Raw genomic sequence first — 17548 nt, 5'->3', positions numbered from 1 at the left:
CCCCCGTCCCCCCCGCCACCGACCAAAATGTAAAAGGAAAGGCCTTCGCTGCTTAATGCTTAATACAGGTCCCGGCGGGCGGCGAGCCTTTTAAGCGAGCTCAGCGCGCCGCCTCACTTGCGCGCGCGTCTCTGGGCCCGGAAAGCGCGGGCCGCGCGAACCCTGCCTCCCCCTCGGCGTCTCTCCCAGAACGAAGCCCGCCAAAGCGGCGGCGGCGGCGGCCGCTCCCCTCCTCTTCCTGCGCCGCGCCTCCGCCGAAGCCCAACCCAGCCGAGCCTCCCGCTGCCTGGGCTCCTCCCAGTCCCAACCGGCGGGCTCCAGGCCCCGCCCCGCCGCCCGGCTCGGCTGGCTCCTGACTGCTGCTCGTGGTGGCTGTTGCCGCATGCTGTTTCGTGCCGTTGCCGGAGGAGCTGGAAGATGGCGGAGCCGGGGCCGGACTGCAGCGCGCTTCTGGACGAAGAGCTCTCCTCCTTCGTCTTCAACTATCTCACCGACAGCCAGGTACGGGCTCCGGGCGCTGCAGCCCAGCCTCCTCCAGGCGCACTCCCGGCCGGCCGGCACGTCTGGTTCTCGCAGTCTCCGAACAGGGGCAGCGGGGGCTCCCGTGCACGGCGGAGACGGGGGACCGGGGGGAGCTGAGTCTGGAGCGGAGGGAGACTGGGGTCTCGGCGTGCAGGGACCCCAGAACCACCGTGCACCGGCATCTGTCCCCCCCCCCCCCCAGGAATGCCGTGTAAATGGGACTCAGATCTGTTACATGTCGAGGAATCGCGCGGGTGGGGGGGGGGTATGGATCCCGGATCTGTCATGCACCACGAAATAAGCGGGGCGCGGGACCCAGACCCGTCATGTACCGGGGAGCTCGGAACGCAAGGATTTCCGTTCTGACATGCACTTGGGTTTGGGGCTCACAAGGACGCCGCATCTACTCTGCGTAGAATTTAGGGCTCCGGGAAGGAACCGGTGTGTGTGTGCGCGCGCGCTCAGACCCAACTTGGAAGCCTGGGGCATAAGACCCCACAGAACAGCCGTGCACAGGAGTGGGGAGGCGGGCGGGAGAAGCATTATTATAGATCTACGAGGCACCTTGCATATTTCAGAGAGCGGGAAGTGCGTGTGTGTAAGGACTTTTGATTTCTCTGTAGCGGATCCCTTCCTTGTTCCTCTTCATGCCCCGACAGCGGAAAATGAAAGAGAGCTAGATGTACGGCTGTTCTGACAGATTCCAGGGCGCGGAGCCTGGATCTGTGCGGCTCTATGAGCCGGGATTCCTCCAGACACCAGACAGAATGGAGGAGCGTGGGGAGGGAGCTTGCATGCTTGTGCAGACGGAGCACAGCCCCGGCTGAGTAGCAAAAGCAGCCGACTGCCCTGGAGCCCGGCGTGTGCTGCTCCTCTCCATGCAGCACTTACAGAGGATCCGGCGGAAGGAAGACGTAGTGTGTTCCTACGGCGAAGCTTCAGTTGCGGGTAGCCCACCCCCAACCCCCGCTTATTGCTGGGGAATGAACAGAAGAAACTCGAGTAGCCCGAACACTTTTCAGCACCACTCGCACGTGGACTAGTGGGTCACGCTGCTCTGCCGCTGCCCCAGATAACAAGCAAGCTGCCTTGCTTTTGCAGCGTCTCCCGGTTGGAGCTGCAGAGCCTCCCTCCCCTCTCCGCAAAATAAAAATAAAGAATCTGCCTACAATTCTTTCTTCGGGGTTATCTTTTTCTCCTGGATGTTGTTAGGATGAGAGAGGTTGGGGTGCAATGGACAGGACGGTAAAGAGAGCCGTTATTCTTTCCAGTGTTTATTTAATTCACACACCCCTCTTCCTCCGGGCATGTTCTCTGGAAGCGCGGCTGTTGCTTTCCTCCCCTTTCTACAATGTATGAAGGCAGGACTGGCAGCAGTTCAGCTTGACTGTGGGGCAGCTGGAATAAATGGGTGCTGGATTCCCCCCACCCCCACTCGTCGCGCTGTCCTAGAGATTTGCTGGTGGGAGCTCTAATTTCTTGGTTGTGCGCGTGAGTCATGCGGGTTGCTCGCTATATACCTGCAGCTTTGGAGAGGGGGCGAGAGAAGAAGCGCGCGCGCGCGCGCGCTGGAGTGGAGGGGGGGGGTCTGAGTTGCTACAAATAAGCAACTTTGCAGATCTCTCTCTCTTTGGACTGGGCTACATGTTAAAATCAGATTAAGGGTTTCTTGGCAGCCGTCGGCTGATCACGAGCGGGTGCCTGCTGGAAAGGCAGCCGGCTGCATTCTTTTCCATAGGGAGGAGTGAGTGGGGGACTGTGGAGCCGATATGCTGCGAGACCATCATGCATCTCTCAAGCCAGGAGCCTGTTGCAATCGCAAAGAGTTTTCCATGGTTACGATTCCAGTACCTCCCGTTGCCCTCCCGTTTTTCGTTTTGCTCTCTCATAAACAGAGATTACTAAACGGCTTTGATTTGGGGCATGGCACATTCCTCCCCCACTCCCTTCGCTTCCTTGAGTTTATTCATTTACTTACTTATAGGAGAACAGAGCGAAGTCTGCTGTGTTTGGGCTCCAAACAAGCAGCGGTGCCCTGCTCTCGATCATCCTGATTTGTCCCTAGCGTCTTGTGTGTTTATGTGCCAGACAGAACTAGGCTGGACCTGCTCCAGCCCAGACTCGTGTAGTCTGAGCACCTCCGTTCCAGAGCCAGTGCTAGAGCTTACCGGTTTGTCATGGGACATGTTGGCAAGGGGAATTTTTCAGAGAATCAAGTAGGAGATGCTGACAGCTTGTTTAAAGAACTAAGGGCAGAATATTTTGTAAGCAGGGTCTGTCTGCTCCACCACAACCGTGCAAAAAATTATTTATGGGATGTTGGGGGGGGGTGGATTAGGAAACTCTGCTGGATCAATAAAACACTTGTTTGCTTTTGAGAGGAGTGGGGAAGAAACCTTTGGGATAAAAGTATTACGGGGAGTGTATCAAATACTCTGGTTGCCTTTCTATATATTTCTCCATATTGAAAAAGCAGAAACTAAAGTATTGCCTACTTTGTGGGGGTCAGGAGAAGTGAGACATCTTGCCTCATTAAAAATATTTGCAAATGTAATTGGAGGGAAGCATGCCCTTGTGTATTGGGCATGAAGAGACACGCAAGTGAAAATGTCCAGAAATATCTTCACCAACTCTGTTGTGTGAGCAGCTATCCATACATAGGCAGCATTGTTGCTAATATATGATATGGAAACTGATTGCATTCATAATACTTGTGGTGGGCTGATCTTTGCTTGCTGCTGTTAGTCCCACTGTATTGGTTGGAAGTGCATTAATCTTTGGATTACACTTTCTCCTCTGCATGTGTGTGAGGGTTAAAGTCTGGAGTAAATCAGAGTGGCATGTGATTGCCCTGAAAAGGAAAAAGTTGTAAGTGTGCTTTGTACTTCTACCTTAACCTCTGATGAAACAGCAGTGAAGGCTCCAGCCTTGCCTTCTGTCACATGCTTCTTTTGTAACTATAAGCGGGAGGTGGTTCCTAGGCTTGCCTCTGACGTCTCTCCCCATTACTACTCTACAGTACTAGCCTCTTCTTACAGCTGGGCTGCTGAGTTCTCAATGAAATCTGAAAGCTGATTCTGCAAAGCCCCCTATGTTCCAGCACAGGATCAGATTATTCTTAAGAGGCTAAAATGTCAGGAGGCTATGGATAATGAATATTATCCATTTCTTTCAGAGACCCTGAAGGATTTCAGCTTTTGTCATCATATATTATGGAGAACCCCCTTCCCCCTTCCTCTCTTTGCAGCAGCATTGCAGAAATTTGTGTCATGATGCTATGAATTTCATAGTGCAGGTGAACCAGAGCCCGGTCCAAGCACAACTAAAGGCATCTTGAGAAAAAGGTGCAATGAAATGTTAACCTGATTTGCCTTGGTTTTATATTCACATTGATAGCTGTTATGTATTGAGGGAAAGGATGTTTCACAAAATGACTGCATTGCAACAGATAGAGATTAAAGGCCTTTTCTTCTGCAGTCTGATTTTTCATCAAAATGGAGTTATTGTGCAGCAGTATGAAATGTATGATTTATGTGCAAGGCAGCATGATGCATTCTGAGCTACTCATTTCAAGTTTGTGGCCATTGTTGTTAATTCACCAGGCGTTGGAAGGTATCAGGAATTACTAGCATATACTTTTCTGCCTCTGTAGAAGAGCAAGAAAGCAGTTTGACTTTTCTGTTTTTCATTTGTTGAAGAAAAAATAACCATCATGATAACACAGGCCGCTGGCTTCAAGCTTCCCGGGGCAATATTTCCTCTTGATTTTCTCAGCATCTTGTTAACAGCTCAATTAATTAATGGTTGGAGATGCAAACAGTTATTGACCAAAACAAAATGGTTTGTCTTCTTTCAGACACATGCATACTTCCATCTATTTCATAGATCTGCATAATGATCCTTTTGGCTGACAAGAGCTATTGCTTTGAATGCCCGTTTCTCTACCCGTTAAATAGGGCAAAAGCATGGGTATTGTTTTCCTTGACAGTACAAGGGAGATGTTTCTTGGTAGAACAACATGCAAGTGTCCTTTGAGTACCTGGCCAGCACACTCTGTTTGAAGAGGTGAACTCTATATTTTGCCCTGCTGTGCTTCCACTGTCTTGTGAACCTCATTGGCGTAATGGAGAGAAGAGGAGTGGTAGGATAGTTCTCACTTACCTGATTCAGGTTTTACAGTCGTGAATGGGCATTTGGTGAAGCCATCATACCACCTCCTCAGGGGTGCACAAATGCTGCACAGACTTGTTCACACCAACATTTGTGACCAACATACATGACCCTGGTCATTTGTGGGTGATGATGGTAGCCTTGTTTGTATGTTTATTTCACATGGAAATGATAAGCTTATTTTTTATTAACCCTGCTTTATTTGCTTTGGCAAGTGTCAGCAATGGATTGAAACAGAAAGATGAATTATATAGTCAGAAGAATTGTGCATTTAGAGTCCTTTCTAGACTGTACCGCTCTAGATTGCAGGCAGTGGGTCGCATATTTGAATATCCCTCATTCCAAAAATGCTCTGCCTGCAAAAAAAAAAAAAAAAAGCTGGCATTTCAATGTTTTCTCATAGCCTTCTCCCTGACAAACTAACTTTGGACAAAGTGGGGAACTTTCCATCCTCACCTGCATTCTGAAATGGTGTAATGAACCACATGAGCCTTTTGAGTGGCCTAAGGAAACAATTCTACACAGATTTACATAGAAGTGTATTCTTGTGCAATCAAAGGGATTTGTTTCCAATTGTATGTGTGTGGGCTTTGAGTGCATGGCAGAAATCATGTTGATATGGAAAGGCAAGAGGTTAGGATACATAAGCTCTGGAAATAATGTCTTTTTTGTGGCATTATATTGTAAGTGAAACTTGATCTAAATTGCTTTTCCAGTGTAGATCCCACTCAAAGAGGTGTGAATTTAGTGCCAGACAGCTGTGTAGACTGGACTCCTGGCTTATTCACAGTGCAGGTAGCAGCCAGGAGTAGTTTTTCACCATAGACACAGCCATTCCAGACCTTTCTGAACCATGATTCCCCAGAGAAATAATACTGGGTAGTTTTCATGGAGTTTTTGCTCCTAGACCTTTCTGCTGAGAGAAAAGCACCAAATATGGCACATAGTCCAGATAGCTTTTGGCTAAGAGCTGATTGACACAGATGACGTATTTATAGTCTGGAGTATGCAACTAAAGTGACTGACAGTTTCATAGACTCATAGATCCAGAAGCACATCGTATGTAACTTATTGAAATCTGGACAGTGATGCACGCAGTTGTACTTGACTGCCTGCATTAGTGTCTATCAACTGGCAACTATTCTCTAGGGAGTCACAGACACATTGACTTAGAAACCAATACATGGGGCTGCATAGGGGGAAAGCGAAGCACAAGGCACATTCACATAAGGTAGCTGGCCACAGACAACAGCTCTGGAGTGGGGGAAATCCACCTGCATGTTTTTGATTCTGTGGCTTTAATCCACACAGTGGCAACTCTCCTATAGCACTTAAATTCCTTGTGTTTGTCTGGCAGAATAGGGTGGTTTTTCTGGCAGTTGTGGGTGTGCGGAGAAGCATTCTAAGCTACTCAAAATGTCAGCCAGCCAGCCAGTTCCAGAGTTGGCTCATGGCACTGCTGTTTGTGGCAGACATTCATGGCAATGAATGGCTTTTCCCTTATTCTTGGCAAACTGGGTTCTCTACGGAATATGTGGACCTGCTTGAAGGGACTGTTGGGGGTATGGTGTAGTGCTGCTAACGCTGACGAGGATCCATTAGTTCTTCTGCAGCTTTATAAGCAGGTGATTCTGAGTACAGTATTTTCCATTGCCAAAACACGCCACTTCCAAGATTGTATTGAGCCAATCCCATCTTAATATTTTTGTACAGATAGTTGATTTTCAGCAGTCATCTCATGAACTCATACATGTGGAGCTGGTCATCAGAGATGAAAAGGGCCTTGAATATTTGGCCCAGGAGTGAATAAAATTGATCATGAACATTGCCTTACTCAAGGTCTAAAGTTTCTTTCAATTCACCTTCATTCAATTCACCCCACAAGAGTAGGGCCCGGATGTGTTTATTCATGTGTTGCACAGCTGTCTACCCTTTCATAGGTCCCTTTATTTCATGATTTAGTGTATTTCTAAACATAGACCAGTTTTTTTCACATGCTGCAGATGATGGAGGAATAGGTAAGAAGCAAGAGGAGTCGGAGGCTATGTTGTGCAAAGGCCTTGTTACTGTGTTGCAGAATCATGATATATTTGGCAGAATCCCAGACTACATTTTAATGAATGCTCTGTAAATTTAAGATAGGAATGCTTGTATTTCTCTAAAGTAGGGCCTCCAGGTCTAATTGACCTTTGGATGCTATCGGACTGTCAACTCTCTCCAGTCATCATGACCAGTGATGATGGGGGTTGTAGCTCTGCAACATCTGGAGGGTCACAGAGTAGCTACCCCAGCTCCAAAACCAGTTGTAGTTCTTCACCCTCCCCTCTATTTTAGTGAAAGTCTACTACTTTCCATGTACTGGGTTGGGAAGCTGAAGGAGCTGAGCATGCTCTCAAAACTGCTGTACCAAACCATTGTTAAGAGATGCATGAAGTAAGAGGTGGTGTGTAGTAGGAGGATTTGTCAGCTCCCTGTGTATTACATTGGGAGGAGGTAAAGCATTGACAATGTTGAAATGATATCTCTCCTACATTCCTGTTGAGACTGGACAGTGCTATGTGTTTTTATTTTGGTGCTCAGGGGAGCAATAAAAGATGGCTTAATGTAAAATATGAGCCTCCAGCCTTGGCAGTAAGATGAGTGGAGGGCCATTTTCTTTTAATTAAGATATTTTTCCATTTCCTCCCTATCCCCCCACCCACCATGTTGCCTCTGAAAATTATTAATGTGCTGCCTGAAGTTCAGCCAATGAGCAGCCTGGGAAAGGAGACTTTCTTGCAAGTAAACCCCCTAGATTAGACAATTCAGATCCTCTTTCAGATTGTGTGTGTGTGAGAGATGTTATACAGCTACTGCCACTTCACCTTTCTTTGTTGTAAAGCTTCATTCCTAAGCCTGTTCACTAAAAAGCAAATCCCACTGAAATCAGTTGGACCTATGTCTGAGTAAACACAGTCAGGAATAGAGTACAAGAGTTCAGAATTGCAGTTATGTAGGACAGGATCCATTGGGAAACCGCCATTAATAGCAAAATGAAAGAATTGCACTGAAGTGGATTATGTTGCATGGAATAAAATTACCGTATATTTACTTCAGGTAAATATAGTGGAACCTTGGTTCTCAAACTTAATCCGTTCTGGAAGTCTGTTCCAAATCCAAAGCGTTCCAAAACCAAGGCGGTCTTCCTCATAGAAAGTAATGCAAAATGGATTAATCCGTTCCAAACTTTTAAAAACAACCCCTAAAATAGCAATTTAACATGAATTTTACTATCTAACGAGGCCATTGAGCCATAAAATGAAAGCAATAATCAATGTACTGTACTATAAAATAAATAAGACAGTATTGTAGATGATGAAAATTTAAGTTAATTTTTTTCTTACCTGCACTGATGATAGTCATTGTTTGGATGGGAGGGTTTTATCCATTTCCGCAGTCAGTCAGTCACTCAATCAATCAATCAATCAATCATTAGCTTAACTGGGTTCCACACAGTCATAAAAACAAATTAACTGAAAAAGCCTCAAAAGCGCAAAAGAAATAGCAAAAACAAAAACACCAAACTTAATCTGTTCTGGAAGTCTGTTTGACTTCCGAAATGTTCAAAAACCAAGGCGCAGCTTCTGATTGGTGCAGAAGCCCCAGAAACAATAGCCGACAGCCGCATCGGACGTTCAGCTTCCGAAAAACATTCAAAAACCAGAACACATACTTCTGGGTTTTCGGTGTTTGGGAACCAAGGCGTTTGAGAACCAAGGTATGCACAAGTTCAAGCTAGGCAGGCTCTCAAGGTGGCCTTGTGTCTCTGCCACCAAGGGCACCCTTTTTACTTGCCAACTGTCAATGGTGTTTCTTATCAGGTACCCTTTTGAAGTCTCTGGGACTATATGCAAGTATGTGAGAGAGTGTGCTATTGTTGACCAAAAAATATACTTGCCAGGGAGAGGTAACCACTACTGAACTCATGTTGCTTCCTTCTGGGTAAACATGCCAGAGGGGATTGGGCTGTAAAGCCCTGAAGGGCACCTTCAAATATTTTGCTGATATGTACGGAGCCTCCAGGAAATGCCTGGTTGCCATTATTGTCTCTGTGTGATTAAGAAAGGATTGTAACTTTTTGTATAACAGCTCCCCTTCTGTCTAGTGAATCCCTTTGCACTGGAGTAACAATGGTGTGTGAGAATTCATTTCTTGTCTTCTCCTTTTTTGAAAGAATTTTCTTGGGTTTTTTTAATAGGATAAATAAATACATAAGCAGAGGAAGTTATCTGTTCAATAAAATATGATGATACAATTGTATCACACCATTATCCTTCCCTCACTCAGCAAGCAAACATTCTAATTGATTCAAGTGGGCCCCCACAGATAAAATGAGGCATCCAATGCATTTCATCAAATTGTTGCTTTTCAGTGACCATCATCTAGCTTTCATTGCCCAGGCCAAGAGGAAAGCCAAACACATGACCAAAAAAACAATCGGAGATGTTCTTGTATATTCCAAATAAACTGGAAGTGAATTTTCTAAATATTTCCCCCTGTTAACTCGAATAACATAACTCAAGTAAATGGTTAAAAATACCTGGACCCCCAACATCATAATAACAACAACTAGATAGACTGCCCTCCCGCCTCCACAATTTTACCCTTGTAACCTGCTTCTGCCACATACCACCATTGCTCCAGCAAGAGGACTTAGAACTAATACCTGAGAACTAATACCATTTTGACTGTACAGTAAGTGGCCTAGAGTTGTATTAAAAAAGTAGATACACTTTAAAATATATAGGAAAAAATTATAGGTATGCATCAAGTCTCAAAATTAGCCCCAAAATCTTATCAGAGCAAGTGTGGGTGGAGAAGGTGAAGGGTCATTCTTCCCTTGTCCTATGGTATCTAGCAGTGCCTCATTTCAGCAAGTGGATTGCCTCCATGTGCATCATATAAGCATCCAGGTGAGGTTGTCTTAACTTCTAATCCAGCCCAACTAGAATGGCGTGAAAGCCATAAACAATGGAGCAACAGTTAGACATGTAGTAACATAGCAGGATATAAGGAAAAGAGCTGCTGTAAGCCAGCACAGAGGATAAAACTCCCTTCTGAGAGACAGACAGACACCAACTGGTTGCATCAAACAGTAGATGATACTGGACTGGATGGACCACTGGGACTAACAATATATGACAGCTTCATATGTTTTTGATTATCCTTTTAAGTGTGGAGTTAAATGTGGTTAACACCAGAAATTCCATGGGAGAATAAAATAGCTCCATGAATTGGCCTTCAGCTGGGTCCCTTTCTGTTGATCAAGAGAGATTTCACCTGCAACTAGGCTAAATTTCAAATTTTATCTTTTTTTGGGTGGCAGCTGTTGATTCTCTGGAATTCAAGCTATTCACAGTGAAAGGGAAAGGGAAATAGAACCTCCAGCCACGCTGGAAACTTACTAGGTGAATGTACTCTAGGCATGAGGACAGATTCCTTTTGGTTAATCATTGTGGTCTTGATTAGCTGACTTGCCAAGGGCAAATGATCACTTCTATAGGAAGGCTGAAGTCACCTGCCTAGGCAAAAGTCACTTACAGTGCCCTTTCATGGCTTCTATTCATTTCAGTGGGGCTTGTGCAGAAGAACTGTCTGGTGGATTATGCCCTAGGAGAACAACTGTGGAAGGTCTTTCCATGAACTGGTTGGAATGTGTCGCCTTTCCTTTATGCACAGCTTAATCCTGTGCTGCCAATCTCAGTACACCACCAGCAGCATTTACAAAAGAAAGAAAGAAATTAATTTAAGATATTAATAGTCAGATAACAAAGTGCCAGATTAACTATCCTGGTCCTCAAAGGCTTTCCCACGGCACTGCCATTCTTGACTGACCACAGTTATTGCAAGGAGGTGGAGATGATCAGTAGGTTCTTTTGTGTGAAATCATTTGCAGCTTCCCTGTCAAACTCAGCACATGGGAATTGCTCTGTGAAGTAACAGAGACCCCAGGGGTAATGTTGCAGGGTGTTCCCAACTGCCTGCACTTGACAGAAAATGAGCCACCACAGACTCTGCCAACTATGGCTTCAGACAACAGATTCAAATCCCAAAGAATGGACTGCAGGGTTTCTTGTCTGATGGAGTGGTTGGTGAAACCACTCCTAGCTTTTGACTCTAAATGATATCCTGGGCACAGTGATAAGCTCTGAAGCATCTCAAGTCCGTAAATGTAAATGATTAATGGAGACTGAAATTCATCAATGGATGCATACTTCTTTCCTGTCTTCCCCCCTGCTGCCACTGCCCCAACCACAGGGACATACTAGATATTTTAAGAAACACAAAGCTGATTGACAATTGCCCCTCTAGCTTATTTGTTTTAAAACGTTCCAGAGATGGAGATTCCTTTTCTCCTTAGCAGAATTGGTGCCAACACACATTCAACTGCTGTGACATCTATACAAGCAGGGTGAGATTCGGTGTCAGAATCAGAAAATGAACTTTGTATTTTCTTATACAGTAGATATGTTTCTGAGTGTTTGCAGGTGGGCAGAAGTTAAATCACTGGGAGACTTGCAGCAGAACGACAAGAGTTTCCAACATAGTAGCAACTACAACATGACTTTCCCTTGCTGAAATGAAGAAAAGTAACTGTGGGGTGAGGGTGTGGGACATGTATGTGGAAGGGCTGTGTGCCTAGTCAGTTCTGGCACTGAAAACCGATTCCTGGACTCTGAATGTTCTTAAAGGCACACTCTTCTTTATTTCTAATTATATGTCTTTTGCATGTGACTCTGGTTCTACTAAAAACAAAATAGATCTAACAGTCATGAAGTCAGCCTACCCTTATTCTAAGCTATCTCTTACTTTCAGTCAGCAGTAAACAATCTGGCCAGTCAGGTGAATGATGTAGTGTCTGGTACAGGTATCTGTATTGGTGCTCAAAAAAGCAACATCTGAAGAGTTCTATCTTGGGGCTTTAAGAACGTTAATGCCATGTCCAAGTCAATACAAGACTGTCAGGTTTCAGAAAGCTAACATACAGGTGTGTCTGGAACTGCAAGAAAACCACTTATTTTTCAACTTCACTCCCCTTTCCCCTCACAAAGTGTGGCTTAGAGATAGGATGATCGCTAGCTGGAGAATCCATTTCTGAAGTGGGTTTAGCAAAGAAGCTGGTGAAACAAGAGTGTGAATGAGGGTTGTTTGGCTAACATCCAAGCTAGCTTGGATGGACTTTGTCCCAGTTCAGAATCTGAATAAATCAGCAACCACCAAAGTAGAAGTGGATGGTTGACTGTGGGTTGATTGGATTTCTTCTCTGCTAGCAGTTCTTGTGGTATAAATGCTAGGAAGTGGCACCACTTATCTAAGTTAGTGATAACATGCAGGAGACATTAGTGTTGATTCACCTGCACCCCACCCCTTTTGCAAACCTTAGCTCTAGACTGATTTCATTATGTGTTGCATTTATATTTCATTTAATGTTGGGGCATATGATGGAATGGTGGTGGGACAGGTATGCACATTGAAAGCTAGCCAACTGCTCATCTATAAGGATGTAAAAAAAGCCCTGCTGGATAAGACCAAAGGCCTATCTAGTCCAGCATCCTGCTTCCCTAGTGGTCAACCTTTGAAAAGCTCACAAGCAAGGCATGAGTGCAAAAGCCTTCTCTCCATGTAGCTCCCCAATAATTTGGGTATTCAGAGATATGGTGCCTCTGTTCCATCTGTTCCATCATGACTAGTCCCCATTAGCAACCTCACCCTCTATGAATTTCTAATCCCCCTTTAAAAAGCCATCTAAGTATGTGGCAATCACCACATATTGGAGAAGTGAATTCTGTTGTTTATCTGTTATGAACTGTTTGTTTGCAGTGGAGTCTTTCCCAGTGGCAGCCATGGTTTAAATTATTATGGGTGGTTGAGACAACAGCCCCACTATCACCACCACCACCAGTGCATTAGAACAGAGAATAAGACTGTTTCATTTATAAGGAAAACTGTTTCCATGCTTGTAGAAGAATAGGAATGCCCTGAAGCAATTTGAGTATCACCCGGAAAGGTCTAAAAGGAAGCTTATCAAACATTCCGACTGATTCCTTGTGGTTTAGCTTTCTCCTCTGTCTGCATGTATTACAATAAATTATTCATTACTGTTCCCCTTCCCCTTCAGTCCATTCCTCGTTCAGGTATGTTTGGAGACCTGAACTGAAAGCATCTTCATCTGTTCATTGCTCCTGCTTCCGGGACAAGGTTTTAGAGATGTTGGCGTCTCTCTTCCCAATAGCTGCTATGGATATACTTATTTCACTAGTGATATCATGTTTGAATTTAGTGTTGCCAAAGGGCTCTGCATTACCACAAATTGGTGTGTGTGCCTGAGAGGATCTGTTTACTCACATAGCAAGAGGCAGGGGCACACGGCATAGGCTGTCCAGTAAGCTAACTGCAGCTTCAGGTACACAGTCACTAACTCTCAATCTGATTATGGCATTTGTACCTGGATTCAGCTGTTGTAGCTCCATCAGTGTTACGTTGCAGTATATTGGCTATTTGTTGGAGACACACACACACACACACACACACACAGAGAGAGAGAGAGAGAGAGAGAGAGAGAGAGAGAGAGAGAGAGAGAGACTGCTCACCAAACTGAGGAACTGGATTCAAGACCATTAGACTTGGAGGAGAACTGGATTAGATTTCCACCTCCATTATTAACTTGGTGCGCCACCAAAGGGCAAGCTGACTGCAATATTATTAATTTATCTAGGTAGCATGTAGTTACCCTATATTTGCAGCACAGGTTCTCAGTATATGGGTTGATGTCAGTGATATTTGTATTCTCTCACTTGGAGGTCCGTTAGGTGACCCCTGAATCAAGTATAACCAGCCTTCTCCCTATGCCGCAGATCTTTGCACAAGTCCCTTCAAACCATCTTTTTTCTTTTCTTTTTATGGTCTGGATTTCTCTAGGACACATCTTTCAGTTGTTTTGGCTTTCAATCCAAAACTCTTCTTCAATCAGCCCTTAAAAGCAAAGTTGCCATCTGGCTTTTATATTACACCACACCTAATTTGAGCAGTGCTCATTTTGGGTTTTGACCCTTAAAGGCACATATTATATATATATATATATTTTAAAAAACACCTTTGCAGGATTTTGTTGGCATATCTCCTTTTGTCATCCAAGTGTCTCAGGCACTTTGGTTTACCAGAGTGCACGACGATCCACCTTCACTTTAGAATGCCTGGCCTTGATTTACCTGGAATTGTTCTCTTTATTCTTTTTACCCTACACTGATTAGCATTCAGAGATAGGACTGAAATGAATATGATAATGAAACAAAACTGTTAGAAAGGTGAAATGCAGTTCTGTGCAGCCCCCATCCTCCCTGAAAATCTACATGTATTTGGAGTCCCATAAGCAGCAGTTGCTTTTGTGAACATAAAATAATCATGTTAAATAATACACATTGCACAACTCTGCCATGTGATTAAAAGCATCCTGCCTTCTTGTGAGCAGGTTCTGTATTCAGCCAGGGTTGCAAAGGGAAGAGTGGTGGTGACACCTCAGAATGATGAATTCCAGGGTACACAGCAGGTGTGACATTTGGGGATGGGAGAAAAACAAGGCAAGGCGAGTGCCCTTCACTGCCCTGATATTTGGTACACCGAGTACATTAAGAATACATCCAGCTCATTTAATGGAGGGGAGGGAGGGAAATCTGCAGTTTGCCCTTTAAAAGCCTGCAATAGAAAGGAAAACCAATGGGTGCTATTTCCATTAGTTAGGGATGGCTTCCCAAGGCTGCTTGTGGCCGTTACGTCCTTCAGCTGTTTGGCTGAATAGTTTAATGGTAGCAGCAACCGAAATATGCCAGGGAAGGCATACCTGTGAGTGAATGGAGAGTTCCTCTGCTGGTTGGTTGTGACACTGATTCTCGTATTATTTGTACCCAAGCAGCATCACATACCAGTACTGCTGAACTACATTGATGTGTTTGCAAAGCATGCAGCTGATTTCATGCAAATATGTATACACTCAAAGTCTGCAACAGGGCAGTATAAGCCCACATCCAGATTACGAAGGTATGTGTGGAGGGGCTTCTCCATCAGTAGCTGAAGCTGGTATGCTGACACTTGAAGTAGGAAGTGCATAACTCATGAAATGGGGAAAGATTCCTGAGTGATAATCATTAAAGTATTTGAAAACGCTTGTGTGGTTTCAGCTGTAGTCTTTCTCTGTGATAGCATTTCTGTTTGAAGAAATGGCATTTACCCAGTATTCAGAAGTGCCATATTTGTTGCTGGAAAAATGCAGTCGTTCCCACCCACCCCAGTTCCTTCCTTAGTGAGCACATTGATTGTGATACAGATCATTGAGTGGAATATATTTTTGCAGGAGGGAAACAAGAACCTACCTGTGCAGTACCCAGCGTTTTGCTCTTCTGCCCCCCTCCTGATCTACATATAAGGTAGTAAAGCAGATGAGGAGGGAGGGAGGCGTGTCCCCTCCTGTGATTCAATTTGTTCCCTTTGTTCCCTTGGGGCTAGCAGCAATTATTCTTTTTTTGGCAAAATACCTGTTATTCAACGTTCATGATGCATGTGGCATTTTCCTCATTTTTTGTAATCTGTTGTGTTGATGACGACAACACGCTGTACGACTTTATTTTATTGTGTGGCAGATTTGGCCTTATGGAGTGTTCCTGTGCAATTTATTCCTGCAGTAGTTGAAGTAGTTACCAAATCTCTATGATAAGACAACCCACTGCACCAGGGTGAAACTCACTCTGACTTGCCCCATGTGCTCTCAGTTTTTGTCCAGAACCTGCTAACTAGCAATTCTCTCTCTCTCTCTCTCTCTCTCTCTCTCTCTCTCTCTCTCTCTCTGTGTGTGTGTGTGTGTGTGTCTGTGTGTGTGTGTGTGTGTGTGTGTGTGTGTGTGTGTGTGTGTGTTTAGAGAGAGAGAGAGAGAGATACCCTCCTTTGTGGTTTAGATACTCTGGCTGAGGCTTTCCTGATTTAGACTCTCTTATTCAGCCAAGCTGCTTGAAGTGCGAGCTGATCGGTCTTGTGATTTGGTCTCTGGCTGACTGGAACGTGCACAGGATAAGGTTTGCTCTATATTTTCCACAGGGATGCAGAGGATCCCTTGGTTACTTAGACTGTTTAGCTCTGTGGTTTTCCCGTTGTTGCCTTTTAAAGGCATCAGTCTGTTAATAAAGGAAAATATGCTCAGAGTTTTGATTCTGCATGTTCTGTTGGCCCCTTGTGGAGCATTCTCTCTCTCTCTCTCTCTCTCTCTCTCTCTCTCTCTCTCTCACACACACACACACACACACACACAATAGCTCCTTCTTTCTTCCCCACCCCCCAAATAAAGTATTGCTACATCAGACGTATGAAGTTCTGCCTTTATGTTAAGATTCCTCAGTTGCTAGTTCCCCCATTTATTCATACCCAGCAGCATCACATACCAGTACTATTGAACTACATCGATGTGTTTACAAAGTATGCAGCTGATTTCATGCAAATACGTACACACTCAAAGCCAATGAATGCTCAGAACTATCAGGAGAGTTAACCTATGGGAAGGCAGGTTGTACTTCTTTCTTTTGCTTGCTTGCACACTTGGCTTTTTTGTGAATGACATTTGTATTAGCTTTTCCCCAGGCTCTTCTCCTTACCCCCAGTGGTCCTGCACTGAGGAACAGACTGCCCCAACTTTATTACCCTTATGATTCCAGAGCTTGAAAGTAAAATTGCTGTGGTACAAGCTTCTCTGTCCACCCACAAATGAGGTTTTGTCCCCTTTTTCTTGTGAACACATGTGAACAATCTAAAGTATTCCATATTTAAAAAAAACACGAAGTTACAGGTTCTACTTTGTCCCAGACTTAGCCGTTTTTAATGCCAGGAACCAAGCTTGCAACAGGAAGGGAAAATAGATGGAAGTGCCCCTGCCCTGGGCAGGTACAGAGTGTATTCCTTTCCCCAATGAGTAATTAGAGAGTGTCTTCACATAGCAAGAATTAAGGGGAAAGATTACCAGGCAAGAGGGTGGTATGTCTAGACAGACTTCAGTCCTGGCATCAAGATCCCAGGGTTTAAAAAAACCAAAAAACTCTGGGAGTCATGAACTCTTTTCTTTTTCTTTCTCCCTTTAGCACCTAGTGTTGACTGTGACAGACAAATGCTGGGAATGTACCACTTTTTTCTTATAGCCACCTGGTCTCTGTCTGGTCATGGAGGCCGAGAAAGTAAGCCTCTGCAGCATTATTCCATGCCATCAGAACCCATCATGCGTACAATGCAATAAATAGGGCCATAAGCCTTTTACGAAGTCTATTTCCACTCTTGGATCCGGGATTTAATGCATGGCTGCTTAGAGAGGCTGAGGATTTCAGAGGTCAGTGGGGCTAATTGCAAGACTGAGAGCTGGTCAGGACAAGCAGGGCTGCAGGTTACCACACATACTAGAGAGGGAAGCCAATCAGCAGAAGAACCAATTGAAGTTCATCGTGCAGGGATCTGGCACGACCATACAGAAAACAGGCATAACTATGTTGAATCATTTTGTTGTGCCAGTTGTGCTCTTCAGAGGATTATAAAGAGCATGGGCTTGGAGAGAAAGCCCAAGTGAAATCATGGCTTAGCTGGGTGCAGCCAGTGGCGTAGCGTGGGGGGTGCAGGGGGGGCCGGCCGCACCGGGTGCAACATCTGGGGGTTAGGGTTAGGGGGCGCAAATCCACAGGTTAGGGGGCGCAAATCCACGGGTTAGGGGGCGCAAATTACTTGCCTTGCCCTGGGTGCTGACAACCCACGCTACGCCACTGGGTGCAGCAAATTATGTGTTGGTGAGGGACTG

General features: G+C 45.0%; 1 protein-coding gene across 3 annotated transcripts in view; it reads left to right on the top strand.

Annotated features, from left to right (window-relative positions):
* Positions 1–226: 226 nt before the first annotated feature.
* Positions 227–17548, top strand: part of PPARGC1B (PPARG coactivator 1 beta) — a 106852-nt gene continuing 89530 nt past the window's right edge. The window contains exons 1-2 of one of the 3 annotated variants that reach the window (XM_077924445.1): positions 407–501; positions 15645–15794. Coding sequence is in view for 1 of the 3 variants with exons in the window: in XM_077924443.1 (XP_077780569.1) it covers positions 418–501 (84 nt within the window). In the remaining 2 variants the exon portion in view is untranslated. Of the gene's footprint in view, positions 502–15644; positions 15795–17548 lie in introns of all 3 variants that reach the window. The other 2 variants (XM_077924444.1, XM_077924443.1) reach the window with 2 other exon arrangements.

The sequence above is a fragment of the Podarcis muralis genome, chromosome 2 (genome assembly GCF_964188315.1).
Source record: "Podarcis muralis chromosome 2, rPodMur119.hap1.1, whole genome shotgun sequence".
Classification (NCBI taxonomy): domain Eukaryota; kingdom Metazoa; phylum Chordata; class Lepidosauria; order Squamata; family Lacertidae; genus Podarcis; species Podarcis muralis.
The sequence above is the reverse complement of the archived record's forward strand: the minus strand, read 5'-3'. Positions and strand labels throughout refer to the sequence as shown.